Genomic DNA, 27,273 nt, shown 5'->3' on the forward strand with positions numbered 1-27,273 from the left:
ACCTTGCTTTACAGTACGGTTGGTGACCTTGAAACTTGAAAACGGTGGAGCATATGAAAAAAATACGAGATATTCCGCGACTAATGAAGAGTCATTCATAATTTTCCAGCTTATTATCTCTCATTCCGTGGTGAAACTTTTATTTGACTGGGTTAATAAGGTTATTAATTGAACAAAAACAATATTTCGCTAATACCCCTTATAAGCTGCAAAAACTTTTGTATGGAAAGACTCACAGACATGTACTTAATGTACATACAACACCGTCCTTACATAATATATTGATTAAGTCAAGGCAGCATTGTAGTTTACATAACTTTACTCGTAAATCCATCCCTTCCACTTGGGTACCGTTGTGGTAACACGCCATGATTTAATGTCCGATTTCATGGGCGTATTGGAATGTACCAAAGGATCGCTCGAGTCTATTAACGAATTATGTCAAATTGGCCCTCGTAGCAGATGGTACATACAAATATAACAAAATCCTAAATTTATTTATGGGACTGCGACTAACTATATAAATGTACGAAAAGTGCAATTGCAAATAAGGAGAGTTGCCACAAGTTAATAATGTTGTAGGAATTCTTCTATTCCACGTCAAAAACATAAAAATCACCAAGAGTGTATAATTGTTCGTGGTTTAAATTATAATTGATCCACATACATTCCTCTTCCTTAAGAGGTCCTAAATAACATTGGAATATTATCAAAAAGGTTGTTTATTTATTAAATAATTCTGTTGTAGGTTGGCAAAATGCCAAAACGTCAATTTCATATAATAATATTGATGACTGTGTTTCCGTCTTACTGTACTCGATGGCTACCTCCAGATTTGAGGTAATCACTGTTACGGACCTAACGTATTCTACAATTTACATTTTACAAGATCTTCGAACTTTTAACTGCCAGTCTTCATTTGCAGCTACATTATTTATTACATTAGTAATGTCAAAATATCTAAGAGATCTATCTATTTCTATCGGTCCTAGAGTCAATCTCTATATGACGTCACAGTTGAAAAAACACGTCAATAAGAGATATCGTCGCTAATTAATAATAAATAACACCGCTACGTTACATAGGATTCCTTAAATACTTTAATTACTGGACTGCACTCTTAATTAATCTCTTCATGTAAAAATATGATCACTTTATTTTCAGCAGCCACTATACAGATAAAATATTGCTCTCTAACTATCGTCATCTCTAACATATTGCCTAGTTGTTTTGCGAAAGAGCATTATAAGTAATACGTCGGGCACGTGGTGAACTGGCGAGCTTCACCCTTTCACGACACTTGTACTCGTTGTGTAGGTATTAACTTTACTGATCGATGACAGCTTAGTTAAACGAACCGACTGGCTTGTATACGGGACTCGAACGGAACTTACGGAACGAATAGGCATTCTCTGACGGTCCTGAACCAATGGCCAAGTAAGGTTCAGCCACTATTTCATAAGTCAGTTAAATATCGACTGTCGTGATACTATAATTATATCTATTTATTGCTATCATGGAACACGATCTGTATCATCCGCTCGGGCTCCTCGTTTATATCCAGATTAAGGTAGACGTCCGAGTGATCGTCACTGTCCCAGAACATGACATTTTTAAACATAAGACATTATCAATAGAGGTGACGGTAGGGTGTCATCTATTGGGTTAACATGTTGAGCATTAGGACGTTTACCTTGACATTGCAAAGGATAAAAACAAATCAAAAGTAAAAATACTAAATGGATAGTGATAGTCAGACCCGCCTTTTCTTAAACAGTGGTATAGGGTGTTAAGTATTTAAGTCATTAGATCAATGTTATTACTCGTGAGTGTGCTAAAAGAACCATACAATTTCATGTTGCAGAGCTTTAAAGAATACATATATCACCTACACAAGTACATAACAAAACGTGTGGCCAATTTATGCCCCTCATATGTTTCCACGTTACCAAAGATTAATTTCATTAAGTAAGATGTGTCAACTCTAAGACATTTTCCCGTTTCGAATAAGACAGTTGGTGTAGATGGCGCTGTACGGCCCCGTACATTACGCGGTAATTCTGGTTGTCAAATATTACAACCAATAAATCTTTGCACGACACTTAGACATACATCCTAGTCATCACATCATATAGAAGTGAAGTCTTATATTCCAGAAATTATTAAACAACCATGTTTTAAAAATGCGTAGCCCTAGAGATATGAGAAATGATAATGTCCATAATAATAACAATGCACTGTATTAAATAATCTATGCAATACGAGTTAACTTTATATGTTTATCCCAAAAACATTAAAAAAGAGGGTCAACATTTTAAGTGTTCATCAGGATGACTCCTGGTTATTTGGTGAAGAGTAATTTCTCATTGAACAAGATGAGAGAGTGAAACTACGGCATCACATATTATTGTCAGGTCAGATACCACACGAATGTACCTACACATGCGTCTCTTGCGTCATCTCTTGACCTGCCATAACAAGTGATGCCAACGTTCACATCCCATTTTATGTGGCATCAAATTATTACATGAATATACATATACGACGTATGAAGACCATATTTAGTATCACGTATCACGGAGGTGGACTATACATTATCCTATTATTTTCTACACAGGTCTTAGCTAGGTGATCGAAAACGTTAATCATGTGAAAAACGCATATTTTAGCTATCAGTCTAAGTGATAGTCTGGAAGTACTGAATGTTTATCACAAATACGATCAATTCATGTAAATGAACCAAAAGAGGTTAATGTAGGTATTAATTAGTGGATTCGTACTGTGGCTGAGGTGTGTTGTAGTTAGTTTGTGTGAAGCGTTCGTTTAGGATGCAGCAGGCACTGAGGGCGCTAGGGGCGCTAGGGGCGCTAGGGGCGCTAGGGGCGCGGGCGCGGCAGCGGCGGCCGCCGGCAGCCTGCGCTAATGCCCCTTGGCGGCTTCCTTCGCCGCCATGATCACAGGCGTTAGCGACGCCAGAGGCCGGGCCAACTTCAAAAACGGATGCTGAAATGAACATTCATTTTTGTACCTTACAGGCATGATACACACATCAGCACATCACTTGTATATATATTTTAGAACGGCATCAATGCTCTAGTTCCAATATTGGAGTGTTTCTCAAACAGTTTTCCGCTGTAATGAAATAAACTGTCGCTTTGTGATAGATACACACAGCAAAGAAGCAAAAGTGTCAGTTATAATACTAATGTAAGTATATGATGTTGAACGGTCTAATGTATGCAGTAAGTAAAAAAGCGCCTTAGGGACTAACCTAGGTTAAGGCACTAGAAGAGTAAAAAACGGAATGCTTTCCACACGTTTAGTACTTGGTTTGTAAAGAACTAACCTTTAACAAATCAAGCGCGGTGGCCCGCCGGTCGACGTCCACCTCGAGGCACTTGTCTAGGAAGTCCTGGAACACGGGGCTGAGCTTCTCCTTCTCCTTGATGTCCGGCTTGCCGTTGGTCGCGATCAGGTACAGAGCTCGAAGAGGATTTTCATTCAGATAAGGCGGTTCTCCTTCGATCATCTCTATAGCCATAATACCTAACGACCACACGTCCACCTGCACAACATATACCACTTTTAGTACTTTTCTCATTTTGATACTGTCTATGTAATAGTTTAAGTAATCAAATACACTGACTTACAAATTGAAGTTTTTGAAATAAACTAATTAATCAACCTTTAGTCTAGGGGTGGTATTTCACCTGTCAAACATTTGATCAAATGTGCATTATTGTGCATGGCGTCTGACTCTCGACGCAAATACAAAGGAATGGTCCTTTGTATTTGCCCATGGGGGCAACTTTGTATGGAGCCTGGTCCAAAAACCAATTGAAATGAGAGTTAGATCATTAGGTATGTATTTCTAGGTACTTCATTTCATTATATGGGTACTGGACACCAAGCGGAATTCCATTGCAGAACTGAGATATTGGTATTTTAGTCAAAATGCCGTCATCCTCAGGGCGCCTGTACACGGTGCCGCCTCCGCGTCGACACCGCACGACGCGGAGGCGGTACCGTGTACACGAGCCCGTGCGGCGGCAGTGCGGTGTCGGCGCGGAGGCGGCACCGTGTACATGCGCCCTTATTACCTAGGTAATAGAGTTTAAGTAAGTAAATTAATTGCTGCAAGGTAGATGTTCGCGCACCGCCGGGCGAGCACGGCTAATGGTTTGCCACGCTCGTCGGGCGGTGGATTCTATTCCCTAGGTAATAAGGGTGATGAAATTATGACTAAAATACCAATATCTCAGTTCTGCAATGAAATTCCGCTTGGTGCCCATAGAATGAAAGTACTTCATTCTCAACTCTTGGTTTTTGGACCATTTTGAGGCATAGTCCTTTGATCAAATATTGGCCAGGTGGAATACTACCCTAAGCTCTCCGAAATAAGTAATCTTTGTAAACTGTACTAACTGCAGTTAGCTACCGGCAGCTTATTATAAGGTCCAAGAAAAGTTCTCAATGACATTGTCCCAGAAGGTTGACGTCAAGTTTTTTCCATGTTCTATTTCGAGTGTAGACCAGGTATTGTCAAATATCATTGAAGTTTACCTTTGGTCCATATTGCTTTCTCGTGACAACTTCAGGAGCCATCCAGTAAGGAGTTCCCACCATCGTCGTTCGTTTGTTTTGTTCGGGGGATATTTGCGCACAAAAACCGAAGTCAGCTGCAATAGAGCACATTCGTTTAGTAACACAATCTGAAGCAATTGTCTCTCAAACATATGATAGATTTGAATTTATTTATTACATAGTAGATTACGAAATAAATTATTTTAAACTAATCTGAACAAGAAATAACAAGCAATATATACATTATAAAAATGTCTAGATGTGAGTGATTAGTGAACGTAACTTACTCAACTTAACTTGTCCATCAAGGCCGAGTAGAATGTTATCAGACTTGATGTCTCGATGTATGACGTGGTTGGTGTGGAGGAAGTGCAGCGCCTGCAGCACCTCGCGGCACACGGCCGCGATCTGCCCCTCGTCCATGCACGTCTCCGTCACCACGTCCGTCAGCGACCCGCCCGCCAGGTACTCCATCACCACCCACAATTCCTATACCAAATCATATGTATTCATATCATATCAAATATTATAATCATTTGATATTTGCCAGTCGCTTTTCGCTGAAGGAAAACATCGTGAGGAAACCGGACTAATCCCAATAAAGCCCAGTTTACCAGAGGGTAAACTCCAACTAAAACTAATGCCTACGCCAATTCTTGGGATTAGTTGTCAAGCGGACCCCAGGCTCCCATGGGCCGTGGCAAAAATGGCGGAACAACGCAAGGAAAATGATATAATGTCAAATATTATGAATAGCTATTGAAAAAAGTAGACACGAAGGTAATTTATTATTGGCATGTATTGATGTAAGTTATTTACTATTATTTAGCCACTTGAAAACCTGTGTCATTTATTAACACTTTAACTGTCCCTCGCCTTCACTACTCACATGGATCGATACGTCCGTGCATTACAGGTAATGCACAAATATATAGAACATTCCCATTTCTGACGTCACTTGGACGTGACAGAGCTAGTTTGACGGTGCATGGCATATAATGCACGGACGGTAAACGTGTTAATACACTAGTGGTCCCGGCCAAGTTCGTACGAACTGAATGTCTTGTTAGCTTTTAGCTAAATTGAATTAAGGAATTTATTAAGTATTTTCTTCCACATTTTAATACTTACTTACTTACTGCTGTGGCGCAGCGACCGGAAGTGGATCTTGGCCTCCGACACCAAAGACCGCCATGCTAATAGCTATTCTGCTAATGGGGCAGAGACGCATCCAACAAGTCAGAAATCATTAAAGTCGATCAAGCAGAGTTATTAAGTTATAAATGTTGCAACTAACCCGACATTATTCTTTATATGTATATATATATATGATTTACCTCGTTAACCAAATAACTGTCTAGATAGTTAACAACGTTGTTGTGTTTGTTCTCCCGCATAACCAGGATCTCATTGATGATGAGCTCTTTCTTGGGTTGCTGGCTGAGGTTCATCTGTTTGATGGCCACTTCCATGCCCGTTGATGTTTCGATAGCCGTGTACACAGTGCCAGATGCCCTACAAAATACAGATTATTATACAATAATCACCGTCTCCGCACCGTCCGTTGTAATGTTTAGTAAGCTCACATCACATCGTCTTCAGACGCATATTTTTAACACAATTGATTGTAAGTAAGTATTATCATAGATAAATAAGTATGCTTAGAGTGCTTACTCCATACGTGAGTTTCCTTACTTAAAAATAATAAGTTGCCTATATACGGGAGATATGGTAAAACGTATTATTAATAAGTTAGAAACTTACTTAAACTGAATACTTAAGATTCAATCTTATTTATTACAAATAAATTTTCGCACAGCTCGCTTAAAACTTATTATTTCTTGTGTTTCACTTTACAATAGACCCACTATTGCATTGAAAATAACCTTTTTGCTTGCATCTTCCAAATTAATATACAAAATGGTAGTAAAATGTCAATAGTATACCGGATAAGATTTTCTCTTTCTAGAAACTATAATTAGCGACGCCATACGTACCCTTGGCCAATTTTTTCCATTTTTGTATATTTTCGATTGGGATCACCAACGCTAACAATCGTTCTTAACTTCTCTAAAATCTCCTCATCGGTCATTTTCTTTTTCCTCTGCTGCTGTCCAGTCGCTCTTCTGGAAATATATAATGATGTTAATGTTTATATTGAAAATATTAAGACACTTTTTATAAAGGCAAATGCCATGAAATTCCTTAAAAGGTTATAGTTGACTTGATAGAAAATAATCATGAAAACTTGTCTAATTTTCCTTTATTTTCAATTGCAGGTAAGTATATCGTTACCCCGCACATCACAGCAATATAATTTTAGTTTAAAATAACAAGTGATATAGCCAAGGGATTTGACTAGCATATTTTTAAACAGAAGTATACTTTCAGAGTTATTGAGGTAAAACGTTAAAACCCGCGCGATCGCGTAAACTTCCATCGCAGGTTTAGCGCCTTTCTAGATCTTTTGCTCCTTTCTAATTTCCTGGCTTTACGTCCCATCAAGCTGCTCATATAAATCGTGATTAAAGTCAAATAATTGACGTGTGTTGATGTTGACAGTATGTGAGAGAGAAGGAATAGTGTATTATACCCGGTATCGGTGTTGGTCTGTGCGCCGTTAGAGGGCGGCGGGTGCGGCGCGTGCGCGGGCGGCGTCTGCGGCGCCGGCGCGGCCGTCGGGTTCTTGTTGCGGTCCAGCGGCGTCGGCGCCGGGCTCACCTCCACTCTGCTCGGTATCTGCTGCGGTGACAATCACATAATAATCACTTCATACTATGAACATCTTAATGCGTTTCGGTTTCTCCTAAAGTTTTGAACATATAGATAGTAAACAAAACAGTGCATACCGGATGTGCAGTTATGGTAGCATGCGGGACGTGCGGTGGAGACGCCGGCGACGGCACAGGCCGCGGCGGCGGGGCCTCCTCCTCTTCGATTGGTTTCGTATACTGGAACAAATATCATATTCAATTATAACATTTGCTCAATTATTTTTGAAGCCACATCATAATTTGATATTTAAAATGGCTTTTAGTCAACTTACTATACTCTTTGTGCGATCGGGTCGAGACGGTGGCGGAGGCGGAGGCTCGGGGTGCTCCGTGTCCGTCGGGGTCGACGACGACGGACTACTGGAAGACACTCGTGATACCGATGACCCTGTGTTAAAGCATAGATAGCCTTCATTTAACATTCAAATAATTACAATGGGGAAGAGACAGTTATGTATTAACTCCTCCCTTTTATATTACTTATAGCCTAAGTTTCTTTATCTCGATCTTATTTCTCAGTTATTTCTGTTTTATGGAATCTATCAATCTAATTTCTAGTTATTTAAAAGGACTGCCAGTATTTAATGCCCAAGATTCCGTATAACTGAGTGGAGTTCAGTACATTCAGATGTTATAGTATTTGAGTTGTTATAAAGTATATTGCAAAGGCCCACCCCACCGATGAGCGTGAGGGGTGTTGGTGTCAGTACCTGAGTGCGTGGTGTGCATCTGAGCAGAGGTCATGTACTTGGAGGGCGGCGGCTGCGTGGCGGACGCGTCGTACCACTTGAGCACGTCGAGCACAGCCTGCGGGTTGCTCTTCTGCTCCTGCTTGCTGATGTTCGACGCCATAAGCAGCCGCGCCCATGCTTCCGGCATCCCCTGCACACACACGTCATTCATTACTACTGTACACTGTGGAAATACAATGGAGCAGATGGTCATGTTCCACTACGGCATCGAGTGACAGAGCCCAGTCGTCAGTTGGCATGAGTGTCACCACCGGCAACAAGTCGTCGGACTACCACGTTATTCATAAGGATCAAACCTAACGAGCCGTTGATAATAGTTTGTCTGTGTCACTTTTTTTTTTGTTTTTACACAAACAATATTATTGAAGGTAGAATATACTATGATTGATAACCTATGGTCACAATTAGAAACTTAGGTACAAAATAAGTAAAATAACCATACAAAAAAATCCTTACATATAACGAAAACACTTGGTAGGTACATAACATTATGTACATACAGATTAATATGTACATATAGTAATGACATACCATAAAAACAAGCCACAAAAGTGAAAACATCGATCGCTTAACTTTGAATACTGTAAAATGTGCCTACCTTGTACCTACTCTGTTCCCCACTGGGTAATTGTACTCCAACAGTTTTTACATAACCTACCTATACCTACATTAAAACTATATCACAACCTCATTTAAGTGTTACTTTAAGAGGGAGCGAACGCAAAATTGCAGTTTTATATTGAATATTTACGTTTAAATCAAGGGCAAATACCATGAAAATGTTCACTAACAAAGTAAACTATATTTACGAGGGTAGACTCTAAGCACCGTAAGGACCGTAAAAGGTTAAACAAAAAATGTCTAATTTTCATTTATTTTCAATTGTACATCGTTACTATAGCAGTATACAGGGTGTCCCTAGCCATTGGACAAAGCCGAAATGTACATATGCATTAGGGTATTTAGAACCAGTATACAAAGTATCATAACAATCGGTGTAGCGGTTACGAAGAAATTAACAAATTACGATTTTTTTACTTTGGAGCAACCTGTATGTGTTAGTAGCTCCTGAGGTAATAAATAGTATGAAACCTTCTTCAACCGTGTTGATTATCTTTTTTATTTATGACATTACTAAGATTCTGACTTGTGACAAACGTCATCATTGCCGCACATTTTCAAACAAATTGTCAAAAGCACTGCCAATGATTAATACAGTATGTTTCTTTTTGTTGTTGATTATTAGAAATAACTTTTGTTTGATAATTTATTTTTTTATCTTTTGTTCTAATTAAAAAAATATTACCGTTAGAGCATTTCTGAGAAGCAACCCTACGTGGGATTTCAGGGTTTGTCCAATGGCTAAGGTCACGTTGTATGTAATTTTATGGCATTAAACGCGTTACTGCCCTGAATGAGCTATGAATCGTTTGCCTTTATCTGTCATTTTGACTTATGTATTTGTAAGGAAGGTATAAAACATAATTTAACTAAATAAGGCCCGTAAAGTTTTATGAATAAGGGGGTTAGTATAAAACAATTAAATTATAAATTTAAAAAATCCCCTACGCTACGCTACTCTATATTTTAAAAAGTTTTTGGCAAAAATTTCATTTTTGGTACAAGCTTTTATCGCTGACTGTACTTTTCTTTCGACAGACAACTAATACTCATCGAGACAATTCTAAAGAACCCAAACATAATGAGGTTGCGTTGTTCCATCACAGAGTTCCTATGGCCACCTCATATCTCCATCATCAGATCAGCTCGATGGTACCATAATATTGCATTGTCATCCGATTTATACACGCATGCAAAATTTCAGCTCAATCGGAAACCGGGAAGTGGATCAAATTTAACTTGCAAGATTTGATAACAGACGAAAATTTCGGTTTTTGTTTAGTTTTGGGCGATTCTAACCCTAAAGGACTAGTTTTTGATAGTACCTTCCTCAGACCTTTTTAAAGAAGACTAAATTTGCAACAATACGAGATTAGAACTGTCTCTGTAGATTGAACAGTTTCCGAGATAAAGGCTTTCAAAATTTAGATTTTTTTGAAATTGAGCTCGTCAGCTAAGTGAGTGCAGTGAGTATGCACTTTTGACTCAGGCCATGCCGCTTGGCACGATTATTCCTAAGGTCAAACAAAGCTGATTTGGCGCGGTACCCACGATATCGTACCGTGCCTACCCCCCAAAAAGGGAGGGGAAAGGGTCGGATCCCCAAGTCCAATTTAAGCTATATTTCTTCCTGCTCTTAGCAACTAGGCTAAGTTATATATGACTTTCATATAATTTAGGGCTTCCTTATTCTATAAAGTATCACTTCAAAGCAGGCATTCATAGATTTTCAGGCATTCATTTCATTTCCATAGAAATGTAATTATGGCCAAAGTCAAAAATTAAAAATCTTTAAATAAACACTTAACTTGGCGTTTTAAAAGTATGAATATAATGTTTTCATCCCTAAATTATATGAAAATGATATATGTATAACGTGCCCTAGCTCCTAAGAGTAGGAAGAAATATAGCAAAGATTGGACCTGGGGATCCGACCTTTCCCCTCCCTTTTTGGGGGGTATGCACGGTACGATCTCGTAGCTACTGGGCCAAATCAGCTTTGTTTGACCTTAGGAACAATCGTGCCAAGCGGCATCGCCTGAGTCAAAAGTGCATACTCACTGCACTCACTTAGCTTACGAGCTCAATTTAAAAAAAATCTAAATTTTGAAAGCCTTTATCTCGGAAACTGTTCAATCTACAGAGATAGTTCTAATCTCGTATTGTAGCAAATTTAGTCTTCTTTAAAAACGTCTAAGGAAGGTACTATCAAAAACTAGTCCTTTAGGGTTAGAATCGCCCAAAACTAAATAAAAACCGAAATTTTCGCAGGTTTTTCGATTTTTGACAATTAAAGTTGCGTTCGGCGCTCAAGGTCACAAACTTGGATTATTAATTGGGCCAACATCATAAATAAGTCTGCAATAAATCAGAACTACCGGATTTGACGCAGAAGAGCCACGTTACAAAATTCTACAATTTCACTGGATTATACTACTAAACGGGACAGGTGAAAGTAAATAAAAGCTTGTAATAAAAAAAAGAGCTGATACTCTTCAAACTGCTGGATCGATTTCTATGCTATATAGCTAAGTAAGAACCACCGCAAGAAAACTCGCTTTCACGTAAAAAAACCCGCATCGAAATCGGCCCATCCGTTGGAGAGCTACGATGCCACAGAGAGACAGACAAACAGACATTGGCGGCAAACATATACACTCATCTTTTTCCGTCGGGGGTCAATAATATCTAGATGCGGCGAGAGTGCGTATAGGTATATTTGTTACAAAATATACCTATACGCGATAATGTTAACAGAAAAGAGATTCGATCTTTAAACAAACATATGGTTAGTTATGAATAGTGGCATACCCGTAACTGTCACATGCAAAACTCGAATGATGTGCTATCTGGTTGCATGACAACTGGAACGTGCAAGGAACTAGGATGTTTCTGGCTTTCTCAGTCTGATTTCCACCTACGCTCCGTTTAGATAGACAATAGACCTAAGTTTGGAATTCATAAACCTTGTACCCCGTGTACCCCGTGTATAAAGGGTGCCAATCTACCCCTAAAATTGAAATAAATATGATAACCGCTTAACTGCCCACTCCTACAGATTGTTTTCCTTTTTAGGGTTCCGTACCCAAAGGGTAAAACGGGACCCTATTACTAAGACTCCGCTGTCCGTCCGTCCGTCTGGCACCAGGCTGTATCTCACGAACCGTGATAGCTAGACAGTTGAAATTTTCACAGATGATGTATTGCTGTTGCCGCTATAACAACAAATACTAAAAACAGAATAAAATAAAGATTTAAGTGGGGCTCCCATACAACAAACGTGATTTTTGACCGAAGTTAAGCAACGTCGGGCGGGGTCAGTACTTGGATAGGTGACCGTTTTTTTTTAACCCTTCGTGCGCGAGTCCGACCCGCACTTGCCCGGTTTTATTTTAACTTACGTTTACGTGTTTAAGCGTGACACATGAATATTTCTACAATATTCTACATATAATTTTACATCAATCACGGTACAGGCATTCTTAAAAATTACCTGTAATCATTTCTTATTTTTACCATACTTATCAATAATTATAACTATTTAAACAACTATAACTATTTTGATAACTTAAGGTTCTGTTAATCTTACATTTTCATTATTATAAAATCTCAATGTTAATTAGTTATTAAATTATCAACAGTTCTGTAAGAAAATACGAATTTCTTGAACGTTTTAAGAAAGTTTAAACTGTCTTCAACCTTTACTCCTATTGGAGAGGCTTAGCGTGGCCGATTTGCATGAAAATGTCGGGCTGGTATGAAAACAGCTTACGTCGTATTACTACTATCCCATGCCAACAACTTCATTTCAATTATACATAAAATACTAAAAAAATATTTAATACGTGTTACGTTAAGAGTTATTTTATAAAAAAGTACAAGTTACATTCAAATTGCGGAAATACATAAACTGCTACGTATAATTACACATCAATAATAATAATCAAGAAGCATGCCAAATACCAAAAATTTAATAGAACCAGCAAATGGTAGGTAAAGAAAATAAATTCAGTGTGATACTACCCAAGTCAATATCAATACTTAAAAATAAGTACCTATCTATGAAAAATTATTAATCTGTTTTGCCACATACAAAAACCTTATATCATTGTGGCCCTGTCAGGTAGCAAATTATCTACAATATCACCACGATAGGAGCATAGACAATTAATATTATGTATATTTACTTACCTGAGTTATTCATTTACCTACGCTGCGATATTCCTAATTTTATATTAGTTATACATATTACATACCACTTTAGGACGACGTAAATGTAACATTTAAAACTTTCGCGTTTTGAACACATGTTTGAAACCGGGTCTATCGCCCATGTGCCGAAACGTTGGAAATAAAGGTAACAAGGTAAATTCGCAATAGACGAATTTTAAAATATGTTTTAATAAACGACGTAAATTAACTTTACTAATATAGACAAACAACAGTTCTAACGCGAATAGTTGCAACACACGAAAGTATAAACACCTAAGTATGAAACACCGCGTAACCAGTGTTCATTTTGTATGTATATGAAAATTTTCATCAGCCGCTGCTTTATGACAAAGCTTGAAACGTGATTTAGAGTGACCAGGTATAGGTTTAAGAATAAATAGTCCAAACAAAATAGGTTCAATAAGTTTCTGTCATATTCATTTGAAACTCACTTATTTATTATGTACCGAATGTACTTGAGTCCCCAAAGAATTGGATTCGTCGAAATGGATCAATTTCGAGGGCTCTACTAATAAACACCGAATAGATTTACTATCCATATATTGAGTATATTGACACATGTAAATGAATTGACTAAGTATAATACATAGGTACGTGGTACATATAAATTAATTTCTCGTCCTTAACTTATACGAAAATGATACAAAACGAAAAAAATATTAAATAATAAATTTAATTTTAACAAACCTCGTCGTCTTAGCTAAGAATCTAAAATAATTATAGATTAAGCTATTAAGTACTCCAAGCATGTACATATTGAATATTAAGAAATATCCAGTTAAAATTTCAATTTCACTTGACCTGACAGCTAAATAGACGTAGACCGCAAATTGGACCGCCGTTTAGTCGTTTTATTCCTTCCCTTTTTTCAGAAGTGCATACTTAATGTACTTACATCCCTCGCTATTTGAAATCGATTTGCTCGTTAGATACAGTTAATAATTGGGTCTAACTTATAGCTGGTTTGTTAGTGCACGACAGCTTGCATTTTGTGACTATGCGCTGAAACTTGGCACAGTTGATTCTTAGCTGGTCATGAGCAGATACAGACCGGGAGCCGTCGCGAGCCACCTCTCATTTAGTGGGGGAGAGGGGGAAAGTTCGACGCTGCCGCGCTTCACTTGGAGCTACATTTCTCTAAAACTATACTTATTAGGGCATGTGATATCTATATCATTTTCGGATAAATTAAGGACAAGGAATCTATTATGAGAACAAAAACAATACACTTTCTAACAAAAAAAAAATTAAGTAGAAAAGACTAAAAAACGTATTTATGATTTTTTTATAAATACTTTTTTTTAAGCGTAGCAGGAATCTGAAAAAATGTAGTCGTAAAGCTACACTTATTACGTTTATAAAAATATATAGTTTATTATACAAATCTGTTGACAAATGGGAGATAAAAAATAATATTAAGCGTGGGTCAGAGTGATCTCCTATTAAGGTGGGAAAGTTACTTATAACTTGTTCTACAATCGTTTCTTTTTTTTTGTTTTTCGTAAAAACTCGTAAACGGTAGCCCACAGCCAAAAAATATCTTTTACGTAAATAATCTGTTTCAGATTTGTAATAAAATAAGTGCTACTCGCTAGGATGAATATTTAAAAAAAAATTGAAGGGAGAAAATAAATTATATGGTCCCCGTTTTAGTAATTCGTAAATAACTCGTAAACGATGGCCAATAGCAAAACATGTTTATTACATGAATAATTTACATAAAATTTCCTACAAAAAAGGTTATTCAAACTTTTTCGCTAGGGTCAATATTAAAAACGATATTAAAGAAAGACAATAAATTCTAAGGTCTTCTTTTTAAATATTACTAAAATTACGAATTACTAAAAAAGGGGACCTTAGAATTTATTTTCTCCCTTCAATATCTTTTTTTAATATTGATCCTAGCGAAACAAAGTAGCACTTAGAGTCTGGCTAGCCAAAAATTGTTGACAGGTATTTCGTTGTTGTATCACCAATAGGGTATTATACTGTATTTAAAATAAAATATTTTACACCATGCATGAAATAAAGCATCAGATAATTATTAGAAAAACACAGATAGGAGTTATTTTTAAACACAAGTTATATTTAATAAATCGGATAGAAATATAAAAAGTAGGTGAGTTGACCGTGACGTCACGATGTAATGTTTCATATAAATTCCATATTAGCAAATCGTTTTGACAGTTCTAAAAAAGTAACTGATTTGACTAGTAGGAAAATACCCTATTGTCTATTATTAAAAAAAAAAAGCTAAAAGTCAGTTGTCAATTTATGTCATTCATTCAAATTGTTTGCGGTTTATAAGGGGTTTATTTTAAATAATTTTAATAATGTCTATACTGAGTGAGGTTCGCAAACGCTTATTTAAGCTCGTAAATAATTACGACACGTATAGTCGACGTGCAGTGTTGTATAACGAAAAACTGCAATGTTTACAACTGCTAAACAAATGTAAACAAATTAGGAGGTTGGTGCTCTATAAGTATTTTGATACTTAGCATTTAGCATAGTACTTATGTATTTTTTTTCGGTGAAGGAAAACATCGTGAGGAAACCGGACTAATCCCAATAAGGCCAGTTTCCCCTCTGGGTTGGAAGGTCAGATGGTAGTCGCTTTCGTAAAAACTAGTGTCTACGTCAAATCTTGGGATAAGTTGTCAAGCGGACCCCAGGCTCTCATGAGCCGTGGCAAAATACCGGGATAACGCGAGGAAAAAGAAGACTTATGTATTTTTTTTGGTGATGGATTAATATTACGGTATTATCGAGCTAGGTCTTATTTACACTACATTTCATTTTTCGCCTTGTTACAATGGTATATGGTGAGAAAGTGTTAACATATGTGTTTATAGTCGACTGTACTTTACATGTGGTAGAAATTATGTGAGCTGACTTTGAGTGCACGTCAACGTATATTTAACTTATATCCTTGGGTACCTTACGTGTGCACAGAAAATCAAAAATATTTTGTAGTATCAAAACTATAATTCCTACTACACAAAGTGTGACCAGCCCAAGATTTGTTGAATTTCCCGCCAAACATTTGTGTAATATTTCAGTAGCCAGACTCTATTTTATAAGAAATCTGCAACAGATAATTTGCGTAAAAGATATTTTTTTTGCTGTGGGCTACCGTTTACGAGTTATATACGAAAAACTAAAAAAAAAAAATTATAAGTAACTTTCCCACCTTAATATGAGATCACTCTGACCCACGCTTAATATTATTTTTTATCTCCCATTCTTCAACAGATTTGTATAATAAAGTATATATTTTTATAAACGTAATAAGTGTAGCTTTACGACTATATTTTTTTGTTTTTAGATTCCTGCTAAACTTTATAAAAAAAATAGTAATTATAAAAAAATCAAAAATACGTTACGTTTTATAGTCTTTTCTACTTTATTCTTTTTTTTTGTTAGAAAGTGCATTGTTTTTGTTCTAAAGATAGATTCCTCATCCTTAATTTATCCGAAAATGATATATCACATGCCCTAATAGGTATAGTTTTAGAGAAATGTAGCTCCAAGTGAAGCGCGGCAGTGTCGAACTTCCCCCTTCCCCCCCACTAAATGAGAGGTGGCTCTCGACGTCTCCCGGTCTGTATCTGCTCATGACCAGCTAAGGATCAACTGTGCCAAGTTTCAGCGCATAGTCACAAAGTGCAAGGTCCCCATACAACGGTGTGCACTAACAAACCAGCTATTAGTAGTAACTAACCATTTGACCCGAACAAACATATTACAAACACACAAACATTGCAAGTTAAATAATAGCTTGTAAAAATATTTCTACCAGTGAAAGTAACTGGTAGTTAAAATAAAAAAAATATATATATTTATTCAGAATGAACATTGTACAAAGCGAATTTAGACTAGAGAGATATTGTCAAAGTAAATTATGTAGTCAGTACATTTACTGCCATCTTTCGACACAAATGATTAACACTTTTAGAACGCCATTTCACTTTGATCCTTCTTTATTCACTGATATGTGTTAAATTTGTTAAATGTCAAAAAGTATCGCCATCTAGTCGAGAGTAGGCCAAAGGTATGGTGCCATCTTTAGCGATTACATAATTTACTTTGACAATATCCCTCTAGTCTAAATTCTCTTTGCATTGATACACAAAGCTGAGTTATCTCTGTTGTAGTATCACACTGCGCAATATCCCAAAAACGTCTCCGCTCACCCAATGCATCCAACTCTTTAACCATGTCGGCATTAGCCGTCGACATTTTTTAATTGTCCGGTTGTTTACTGATACATTTAAATAGAGAAGTGAAAACAAGGACATGTAATGCATAAGCTATATACTACTATATACTAACACAATATGCTATTACTTACTGTTATAGGCAGCTTGAAACAAAAGCGATAATCATGGCACTCCATCCAAAGTTTATTTTTAATTGACAAATAAATATCTAAATACATATATGTACGTTTCTAAACTGGGTACCTACTCTACAAGAATACGTAGGTTTCTATTTTCTATCTAAACACATCCTAAAATTCCTTAATGATTCAATTAACATTATGAAATTAATTTACGTATTTAGTTAAGAATAAACAACAAAGAAAAGGAGATACCACTCGAATTCATTACGGTTGAGAGGATTTCGTTAATAACACATTATATGTTTTCTTTATTATTGTTCGAACACATATAACCGACCAGTGTTAAGTCGGCTACGATTTCAGTTTTTATTATTTGTTTTTGCATTGATAAACAAATTGATTACTATTTAATATTCATTGTAGGTAGCTACTTACAAGCATATGTAAATAGATAACCCAACAATTTATTATTCACCACACCAGCTCGTAAAAACTCTCTTGGTACTTCAAAAACTGATAAGAAAGTACCATTTTATCCACATGTGCGGCAAAGTTATCTGATGCCAATTTCGAGTGGTTTGCTCGTGTTGGCTGATAGAATTGACTTTTTAGTGAAGATTTTGAATGATAAATAATTAATAACGTTCATTTGAATTTGTTTTGTATTGTTTTACAGGTAGTATTTTCCTCGCGCTGGAGTGGTGAAATAGTACATTGTAGGAGAGGACGGAAAACCGCTAAAAGATGGACGAGTCGTTTGTTCTCGTTCTCAAATAATACGAGTCCATCTTTAGCGTTTCCGGCCGAGGCATTACATAGTGCTTTTCACGACTACTGCGAGGAAATAAGAAAACATTTGCATAACTATACTTAAGTACTAGCCCGCGATTTTTCTGGTAGCAAATTACTAGCCACTGCCTGTGCTGTCTCTTGAATTTCGGTAGGCGCGGGCGTAAGAATATTATTTTCTTCACTAGAAGAACTCATTTTTATAGCGAGCGTAGATAAGTGTTTCTTGTATGTTTTAGTCAAACACAATTAACACTATCCAATTCAGTAAGTATTTTCAGATACCGCCTTTTTTACTTTTATTATCACTTTTAAGAGGCGTTTTTCTGTTATTTGCTTCAAACCGACTCTAAACTTAGAAGCGTTTTTGCTAAAAAAAACCACAAACAGCTACAAAAGTAAAAAACGCCTTAAGCGTGAACTGAATGCATAATTGTTAAAAAAAATGAACTGAATGGTTTTGACATTTCTTTTTTTTTTAAACAAGAAATTGGTCCTATGAATAACCTAATTTTATTTCTGAAGGAAAAAATTTGCGCAAAAAAGACCTTTTATTGATTTTTATGTTTTAAATGATACTCATTGCTGTAGCGAACCGTCGCCAATGACAGATGATGATAACAATGAAACATTGTAGTAGTGGTGGTTCAGGTGCTACAGCTATTGCCTACTTTCCAGCTTGGTTTTAGACCATATATTGCCACATTTCCGAACAGTGGCGTGAAAAAAATTGTGTTTCACTCGGGAGCAAAGTTCAAGATTCCACTTTTTAAACTTTTCGCTTGCTCGGATATAAATGTTAGCAACTTTGTCCCCTTGTAAAACAAATAACTATTGGCACACTTAATATGTTTTATAATATTACATCTTCAATGCATTTTTATTGAATGCTATATTAAATATTGAAAAATAGCATATTAAAAACATTCTACAAAATCTCTAATAAAAATATAAATATTGTCAACGTTCAGTAACTTAATTTGTCTACAAAGTCACTAACTTAAGGACGGGAAAGATGGACCTTAGCAGTTATGAGTTATGATGTATACCTAAGGAGTGGTCCAGTAAAAAAGTAGCAGTGAATTTTATGGTATATTTTTTTTGCTAATTATGAAGCAGTTTATTTTTTTTGTAATTTAGTTAATTATACTATAAAGTAAAAATATAAAATAAAATAATATCGATAAATACGAAATTGTTTGAGTTTTCTCATTTTTATTTTTATTGCAATGTACTTTGTAACTTTTTGAACAGTACAATTTGATAATATTTATTTACCGTTTTCTACAACGCCACAAATGAAGTTCCAGTTTCATAACTTTTTTTATGCTTTTAAGAACATCATCTAACGAATAAGCTATTCCAATAAACTGGAATTTATCTTGGGTAGTTAGGAAGCCTCTCCAATCTAACCTATGACAGAGGTTTTTCTATAGAAGTCAAATCTATGTAAAAATGGCAAATATACAAAAGTAGAAATTCCATGAAACTACCTCAAAGTGAAGTCAAATAAAAAAAGTTTAATATAGAACGAAAATTAATTTAATAATGTATTAATTCGCTTATCATACTTTTAGAAAAAACGATGTGTATGAGTAAATACCTTATAATTTCCTTCAAAAGACACTGTTCAAAAAGTGTCATGAGAGATGTAATATAAAACGCGAAAACTCTAATTCACCCTTTTGTATTAAAACGAGTGTATTTAATTGTAAAGAATAGTATCTACAGATCACTATAGAAATGAACTGCTTACAAATTATTACAAAATAAAATGAAAAATCCACATAATGTGCTGCTACTTTTTTTCCGGACCACTCAAATATTTTTATTAAAATATCATATTTTTCTCCAACATTGATTTGAGATTTGCTGTTATTACTACGAGTATAGAATGATTTATGATTATGAGACAACAATGCATATCTATGTAAAATTATATGTAGAAATCGGCACATGGAAGTATCTACAGATGTAAAGCAATACATTTTTCCTTCGTATTTTCACGGAAACGTAAGAGATAACGAGATACGAACGTGTCTTGCTATTTCAGTCAATCTCGGTACAAAAAGTACTGAGGTTTATTGAAGTAGCATGACAAATACGAACGTTTCCGTGAATATACGAAGGAAAACAATTATGCACTACATCTGTAGCTTAAATTACTAATAAATGTCAATGCGCCCAAATCCGTTCGAGGTGTAATTAGGGAAATTTCATGCTTTCTTTCAGATTACCTATTGTTAATTTTTTTTAGTTTACTTAGTGGGATAAATAGTGGCAGTGAGTCCGAACTTTCGTGTTAAGCAATGTCACTTGGCGCGTTAGTTCCTTGGTCCATACTAAGCTGTTTTTTGCCCCTAGCTACCTGAACTAGCTACCCCCAGAAACTTAGAGGAAAATCCGCGCTAGTTCCGACTCTATTTCCACCTACTTGTAGCTATCAGTTATGAATTTTCGCTCATGACTACTCATCACTAGATCAGCTTGTTTAGAGCCAAAGATACGTCGTTCCAAGCGTTGTCGCCTGATACAAAAGTGCAGATTGTTCCATACAATTATGCCGCAATATACCGCGATAAAGGAGTCGTGCATACTATGTGTAAAGTCCTTATTAAAATTGATCAGCAAGTAAATCATAAGATTATGCCTGCCAAAAAATATTGCAGCAACCCATGATTTGCTGAATGATTAATGTTTGCGGACTATAACTTGCTGTTCAACAAAATATTATACCATGAGAATAATTCTACACGGTTATTTATTAAAGTCCGTTAATCGCAAGGGTGCGCATTCCTGAGCTTAAATTAAGTAACTTTCTCAAATAAACCGGTATTCTTTATACTTCCACAGTATAATTAATAATAATCAATATTTTGCTGCAACTAAAATATGGTAATAAATAATATACTCGATGTACAACACACATATATATATATATATATCGTCAGGTGAAAACCAAATCTCACTAATTACCACCACAAGTTCATAGCCATAGTGAACCATATTAGTACCAAAATAAGGTCGATATTTGTTTAATATTTTTTAGTAATTAGTGAGTGTTTGTTGTCACCTAACGATATACGTATATTTCATTCTGTTATCGATTTTAAACAGAGCTAAGCATTAAAACAAAAAAATACGTGAATCAATACTTAAGCTTACTGAATAATATATAACCCCCAAAACAGAATAACAGCATTTCTAAAAAAATACACTAGAATCCAAACTAATACGCAGTTATTTGTGGGAAATTAACCAACCCATGTTCCAGTATAATATGAATTAGAGCCAAATTATCGCCCATGGACAGGATGTTGCGTTCGTTTCGTTTACAATTTTATAACCTCAAGTGATGCTAACTTTTTTCCTCCAAAATGAAATCTGAGTAACGCACTGAATTATATGTAGTATCGTTTACATATTATTGTATCGTAATACTAAACACATAGGATAGGAACCCTAGCATTTCGGAAGAAAAAGTTAACTACCACTACTTTTAATGTTAGAAAAATTCTAATCTTATAAAAACGGGGTCCAGTTACGTTGTAAAACTGTTTCACACAAACTACAAAATACTACATGCAGTTGTATAAAATCTTCGTCATGTTATTCATGTTTCAGTTTGCCTTAATATTCGATTACCTATTTCAACAATTTAAAAACTTAAAAAGATGTGCGGGTCATGGATTAAAACCGCAGTTCGTTTATCTCCACCTCTTTCACTTTTGCGACATTCTAGTGACGAGAAGGAGGTAAGGCGAATTTAGAAAAAAAGAGTTCGCAGTAGACCCCTCAAAAATATTTCTTTAGCAAGTTTTTGACACTACATATTTATAAAATTATTTATAGACTTGTGCTTCTCTATCGTGATATATGTAGTCAATCCCAATTACCATTATAAAGACAGACTAATTGGATATACTTGAATAAAACAGGCATTCAATTGAAATACGTCCTTACCGTAAATTCTCCGGTAACCGCATCAAACCCAACATGGACCGTGTGCTCGAAGTTGGTTGGATAGCTAATGTTTGGCTTATTATCATTGTGTGCGGTGCTTTTCGATCCCTTAATTTTAGCTTTCAATGTTTTCTTTTTCCTGTCGCCGCCGTCCTCCGGTTCTATAACGATGGGAGATACGTTATTAGTTGTCACATAAGTACGAACGCCATTACCGTACGTTCATTTTAGGTAGGTTTCTATTGTTTTCAATACTCATTACAATATAGTCTGGCAAACACAACTTGGTAGTCAGTAAGAACCAGGATAATTATACTCATCCCTTTCTTTTGGATGCTAACTAGCGTAAGACAAAGACAGTATGATTCTCTGTCTATGTTTGAAATGAGACAGTCCTGGGTCAAACTATAGTACCTTCTGTTCCTTAACGACACCCTTGTAAGTAAATTCTAATATCTTCGGAAGTTGTATACTTCGACATTGACTGCGGAATATTTGTTAGCACGGGAAAAATTATACAGTATGTATCTGAACGAAAAGCAATTACTCAAACCCGTTAATGTTTAGCTCATACTGAGCAACTTTTACTATGGGACCAAACCCGAAAACGCGGAAAACAAAATTGGATGTTTCATACATTTTGCTGGTCTGATGTTGATATTTCCTATGGGAGTCAATTTTTTTTTCGCGAGTTCCGGGTTGGTCCCATAGTAAAAGTTGCCTAGTATGACCTAAACATTAACGGGTTTGAGTAATTGCTTTTCGTTTAGATACAGGGTGTATGTACAGTCGAGATCATACATTGCATTATTCACCTTATTGCAATGGATTAAGGCGAAGAAATGTATACCAAAATAAATAGGGCAAATATGTGAAATCTCAGAAACCCACTCAATTACATTTGTAAAAGAATTTTGCTCGCGAGTGTAGTGCCAAACTCCATCAAAACCGGACAAGTGCGAGTCGGACTCGCCCACCGAGGGTTCCGTACTTTTTAGTTTTTGTTGTTATAGCGGCAACAGAAATACATCATCTGTGAAAATGTCAACTGTCTAGCTATCACGGTTCATGAGATACAGTCTGGTGACAGACAGAAGGACAGTGGAGTCTTAGTAATAGGGTCCCGTTTTTACCCTTGAGTACGGAACCCTAAAAAAGCAACAGCACAACAACAACACACTGTTGCTGGTTGAAGATAAGGGCCTCTACTAATGATGACTAATAAACAGCATTTCTGACACTTTTCAGAGCTCAGTGGTTCCTAATTCGCTTGAAGCGTTTTTTCTTCGTTAGGGTGGTATTCTATCCGTTCAATATCTTGGTCCAATGTCATTGCGTCTTACTCTCTCATTAAGCAAAATGTGAGACAAAATACACATTGGACAAAGAAATTGGATAGGTGGAATACCACCCTTAGATTGCGAGCGTGTATTAACTGTGAAGACACCGCGTCAAATAGTATAGATCTAAATATCTAGTCTTTTTTCATGTTTCACTCCTAATTTAAATTTTTACGACAAAATCCCTGTATCCCAGTTTACCCAGCATGTCTACCTGATTCTAAATTGATATCACTGGTAGGACAGAGCTTGACGGAGATTTTCAAAAAGAGTCAGTAAAGATGTCATCAGGGAGTAATGATTCACACGCCCTGAATGATTTTGCGGAAACAAGAAACATCTGGATTTCATGAAGACCTCTTTATTAACGCCTACCCGAACTCTAAAATAAACTACGACAATCTGGGGAAAGCAGAAAGAACGGCAGTCATGTATGAGTAGATGCAAACCTTTGGGTAGCGGCCTCATGTCGACGGAGGGGGCGGAGTCCACGCGGTCGACGGCGCGGTTGCTGGTGAGGCGCACGGGCGGCGCCGGCGGCTTGTCTTCGTCACTCGACATGCTACTCCACTTTGCCGTTCTACGGATGTAATATCGTATGAAAAACTATATGTAACATTAATCTCTTCATTTTGTTGTTTATGAATAAACATATAATATTAGCTAGATGTATAGTTAAATTAACATGAAACTATAAATTTGAAAAGTCAGTCTGTCCAGATTAATAAAACATTAAGAGTCACACGGACCCGCCGCCAAAAAGACGCTCCCATACAAACGACGTGATCACTTCCCATTTGATACTTTGTCAGAAGATAGTTTAGATATTATTATAAATAAAAACAACTGTCAGCCGGTTGTATAGCGGTGGAAAGACTAACAGAATTAATCACAGGACATAACACACTAAACAAACACCTACATAAATAAGGTAAAACAGACAGCCCCATGTGCAGAGTGTGCATGGAAGAAGAGGAAACAGCAAAACATATCCTCCTACACTGTAAACAGGTTAGAAGTATACAGGAACCAATAATAACTAGGGACTCCATGCACACTGAACGTGGAGGCAGTTAGCAACCTGAAGACACTGCTAGGTTTCATGGAGGAGCTTATTTATTTAATCGTATGGCATGTTTTTACAAAATAGGCATAGATACAATTTTACAGTTTTATCGCGAAATAATAAAACGGGTCCAGAGGAATACAATTCTAAAATGGAGGAGCTGGGGTGGCTAGAGTAGTGCTACCTCGTTTTCACGCAAAATAGGCACAAATGGTTGTCGACTTGCGGAAAATGGCCAGTATAACTAACTAACTTAGCGGTGGAAAGACCGTCAGCTACTTGCATAAAGACATAAAAAATAAGATCTGTACCTTTTTATTATAGTAATAACTAAATCATGAAACTTTGCATGTAGGATTTCTTCAGGCATTTCAATAAACGCCTTATGGATTTGCGGACATGATCAACTGACGGTCTTTCCACCGCGATACTACCGTCTGACTATTTTTTTTTAATTCATGATAGCATCTAAACTATCATGTATTATTCTTATTCTTATTCTTATGTGACAAACTATCAAGCGGGAGGGATAACTGATGATTTATATATATATATATATATATATAATTTAATTTATTGTTATATAAAACACATACATAAACAGTAACCAAATTTTGCCAAACTGTACAACAGTTTGTTGGTTGGTCCTGGCCCGCGGTCTACATGGCATGTATGTGTCAAAACTAGGAAAACATAATAAGAAAGTCGCTTTGCACATTTTTTTACAGTATAACAATACAGCTATGCAGACAGTAAATTAGGAGTGGCATTGCAAGATTGTAGAGCTCGTTATAAGAAAATTATTAGCTTAAAATTATTACTCAAACACTTTTTTAATGGGACCATCAGGGCAAATGTCTACTGCGGCACACACTTAGTATAAATGCAGCTCTACGGGGGTGGGTCTATAGAATTTATATCTGTGAACCATGTATGTGTGCCACTACAGATTGGTTAAAGTCAATTAAAGTATTTTTATCTTACATGTGTGTCCCTCTTGCTTCACATTAATAGGGTAGAAAAATAAGGCAATCACTGGCAATCGTCTTACATGGTCTTTCAATAAAAACTTCGCATTGCATTCTGCATGACATTATAGCAAAAAATTGTTGCCATTTGATGCTTGCAAAATAAATAAAAGCCCGTAAACTGATATGTCAGCTTGGGGAAAAATAATTTGGTATTTTGGTACACAGTACACTTTCTTACTAGTTAGATAGTAGAACAGTTGTATTAATTTTCACACCAAAAAAGAAAACCAAAAGATTTTTTGGCCACAGGCAACCTTTTGAAATTAGAAGTATGACATATAGGAAATGAAGAATGGATTTAATTTGATTTCAACCCTTCATGTTCCTCCTGGGTATAGTGTATAAGTTGACTCCACCTACCAAATGGATGTTTGGTATCTTATTAGGTACCATATTAATTTTAGTGGCTTAAGATAGTGTTGGATGCAACTGTGTGACATCTTTTTTAGTGTTCCGTACAAAACTTTGTTCACGGAACACTTATGGGATCACTTCGGTCTTGTTTTTCAGTAATATTTAACATTCATGTTTTTAAAAGAACAAAGATCTATCAAAAGCCTGTACAAAATAAAATAGAACAAATCCATGTTCAATGATCAAAAATCAACTGTTTGGAAATGTATACCTATGTCAAATACAATCAACAGTTGTTCTATTTATAAAGGTCCCTACCACTAGTGGTGTATAGACCATTGGTCTACATTGATTTACTATGGAAATGTGTCTATTGTATTTATTGTTCGATTACTAGAGTAACTGTTAGGATTTCAAAGAAGTAGATTATAATATTTTCTATTAATGCTTCAAGTAATAAAAGCATTAATTTAAATACATAATCGTGAATGTGCAAACAATTTTACATTAAATCAAGAAAGATACTAAGAATATTAACTTGCATTAGCAAGGAGTCAATAGTCAGCATAAGCAGAATAAAAATATGCTTTCTATGAAAACTCTGTAAAAAGGTAACTTCCCAGCACAATAATAAATGCAATTTATATTTCACACTTACAGGTATGATAGATATTACAGAAAGCCCAATTTTATAATGTGCTTGTTCTAGATAACAGTATTAAGATTTGGTAAGCAACAATCATAAATGAGAACTTCTAATACCTTGTGGCAGAATTCAGTCTATTTAGGCGCTATATGTTTGGATTGATAATACATTGAAAGCAGACTGTACCACTAGATTACAAGAAGTAGATTAGTTATTTGTTATTGTTTCCAATATTTGTCTTAAGACCGACTAATACTGATCACATCAATTATTTACTTATATACCTCCTAGACATTACCGACAAAAGTCAATCTTATAATGCCTGGAAGACATTTCATTTCACTTACCTGGAAATGTATGTATCTGGAAAAATAAATACTCGGAGACAGACCGAAGTCACATTTCAAGTAATCACCACACTAAAAGATTAAAGCCAAGATAATCTACAATTCAGTAAAACCATCTATATTATGAATGTAGGCTTATTTCAATAGTTAGAACTAAGACAGCAATGACTGGAGAAGCCGCCATTACTTTCAATTCCAAGACCATCATACATTTTCTTTCTTTTAAGCTAGTGATGTGAAAATGACTTTGTAAAATAAAATAATCTAATCTTTTAATTTTTGAAAGATTGATATAATTTTAATGTTATTCGATACTTTTTTACATAAATTATAAATAAAAATGGTTTTGAAAACTTTATAGTAACTAACAGAATCTTTAATCTCAAAACCATTTCAAATAACTCCATGTGCCCACAAGTATTAGCATT

At 35.9% G+C, this 27,273-nt stretch overlaps 1 protein-coding gene across 2 annotated transcripts; it reads right to left on the reverse strand.

Annotated features, from left to right (window-relative positions):
• Positions 1-1,750: 1,750 nt before the first annotated feature.
• Positions 1,751-27,059, reverse strand: LOC134804570 (serine/threonine-protein kinase Pak). Of its 2 annotated transcripts, none has more exons than XM_063777679.1 (13): positions 26,846-27,059; positions 23,851-23,981; positions 22,062-22,222; positions 8,069-8,240; positions 7,631-7,746; positions 7,434-7,535; positions 7,178-7,323; positions 6,582-6,710; positions 5,922-6,099; positions 4,872-5,073; positions 4,564-4,679; positions 3,347-3,565; positions 1,751-3,003 (listed from the first exon to the last, which is right to left on the reverse strand). In XM_063777679.1, the coding sequence occupies exons 2-13, from the start codon at positions 23,960-23,962 to the stop codon at positions 2,920-2,922; spliced, it is 1,737 nt and encodes a 578-aa protein (XP_063633749.1). In that variant the 5' UTR covers positions 23,963-23,981; positions 26,846-27,059; the 3' UTR covers positions 1,751-2,919. The 2 variants fall into 2 exon arrangements, with proteins under 2 accessions (XP_063633749.1, XP_063633747.1); XM_063777677.1 differs by having other exon boundaries at positions 1,754-3,003; positions 7,178-7,326; positions 26,846-27,058.
• Positions 27,060-27,273: the final 214 nt, after the last annotated feature.

This window comes from Cydia splendana, chromosome Z (assembly GCF_910591565.1).
Source record: "Cydia splendana chromosome Z, ilCydSple1.2, whole genome shotgun sequence".
In the NCBI taxonomy this organism is placed as follows: domain Eukaryota; kingdom Metazoa; phylum Arthropoda; class Insecta; order Lepidoptera; family Tortricidae; genus Cydia; species Cydia splendana.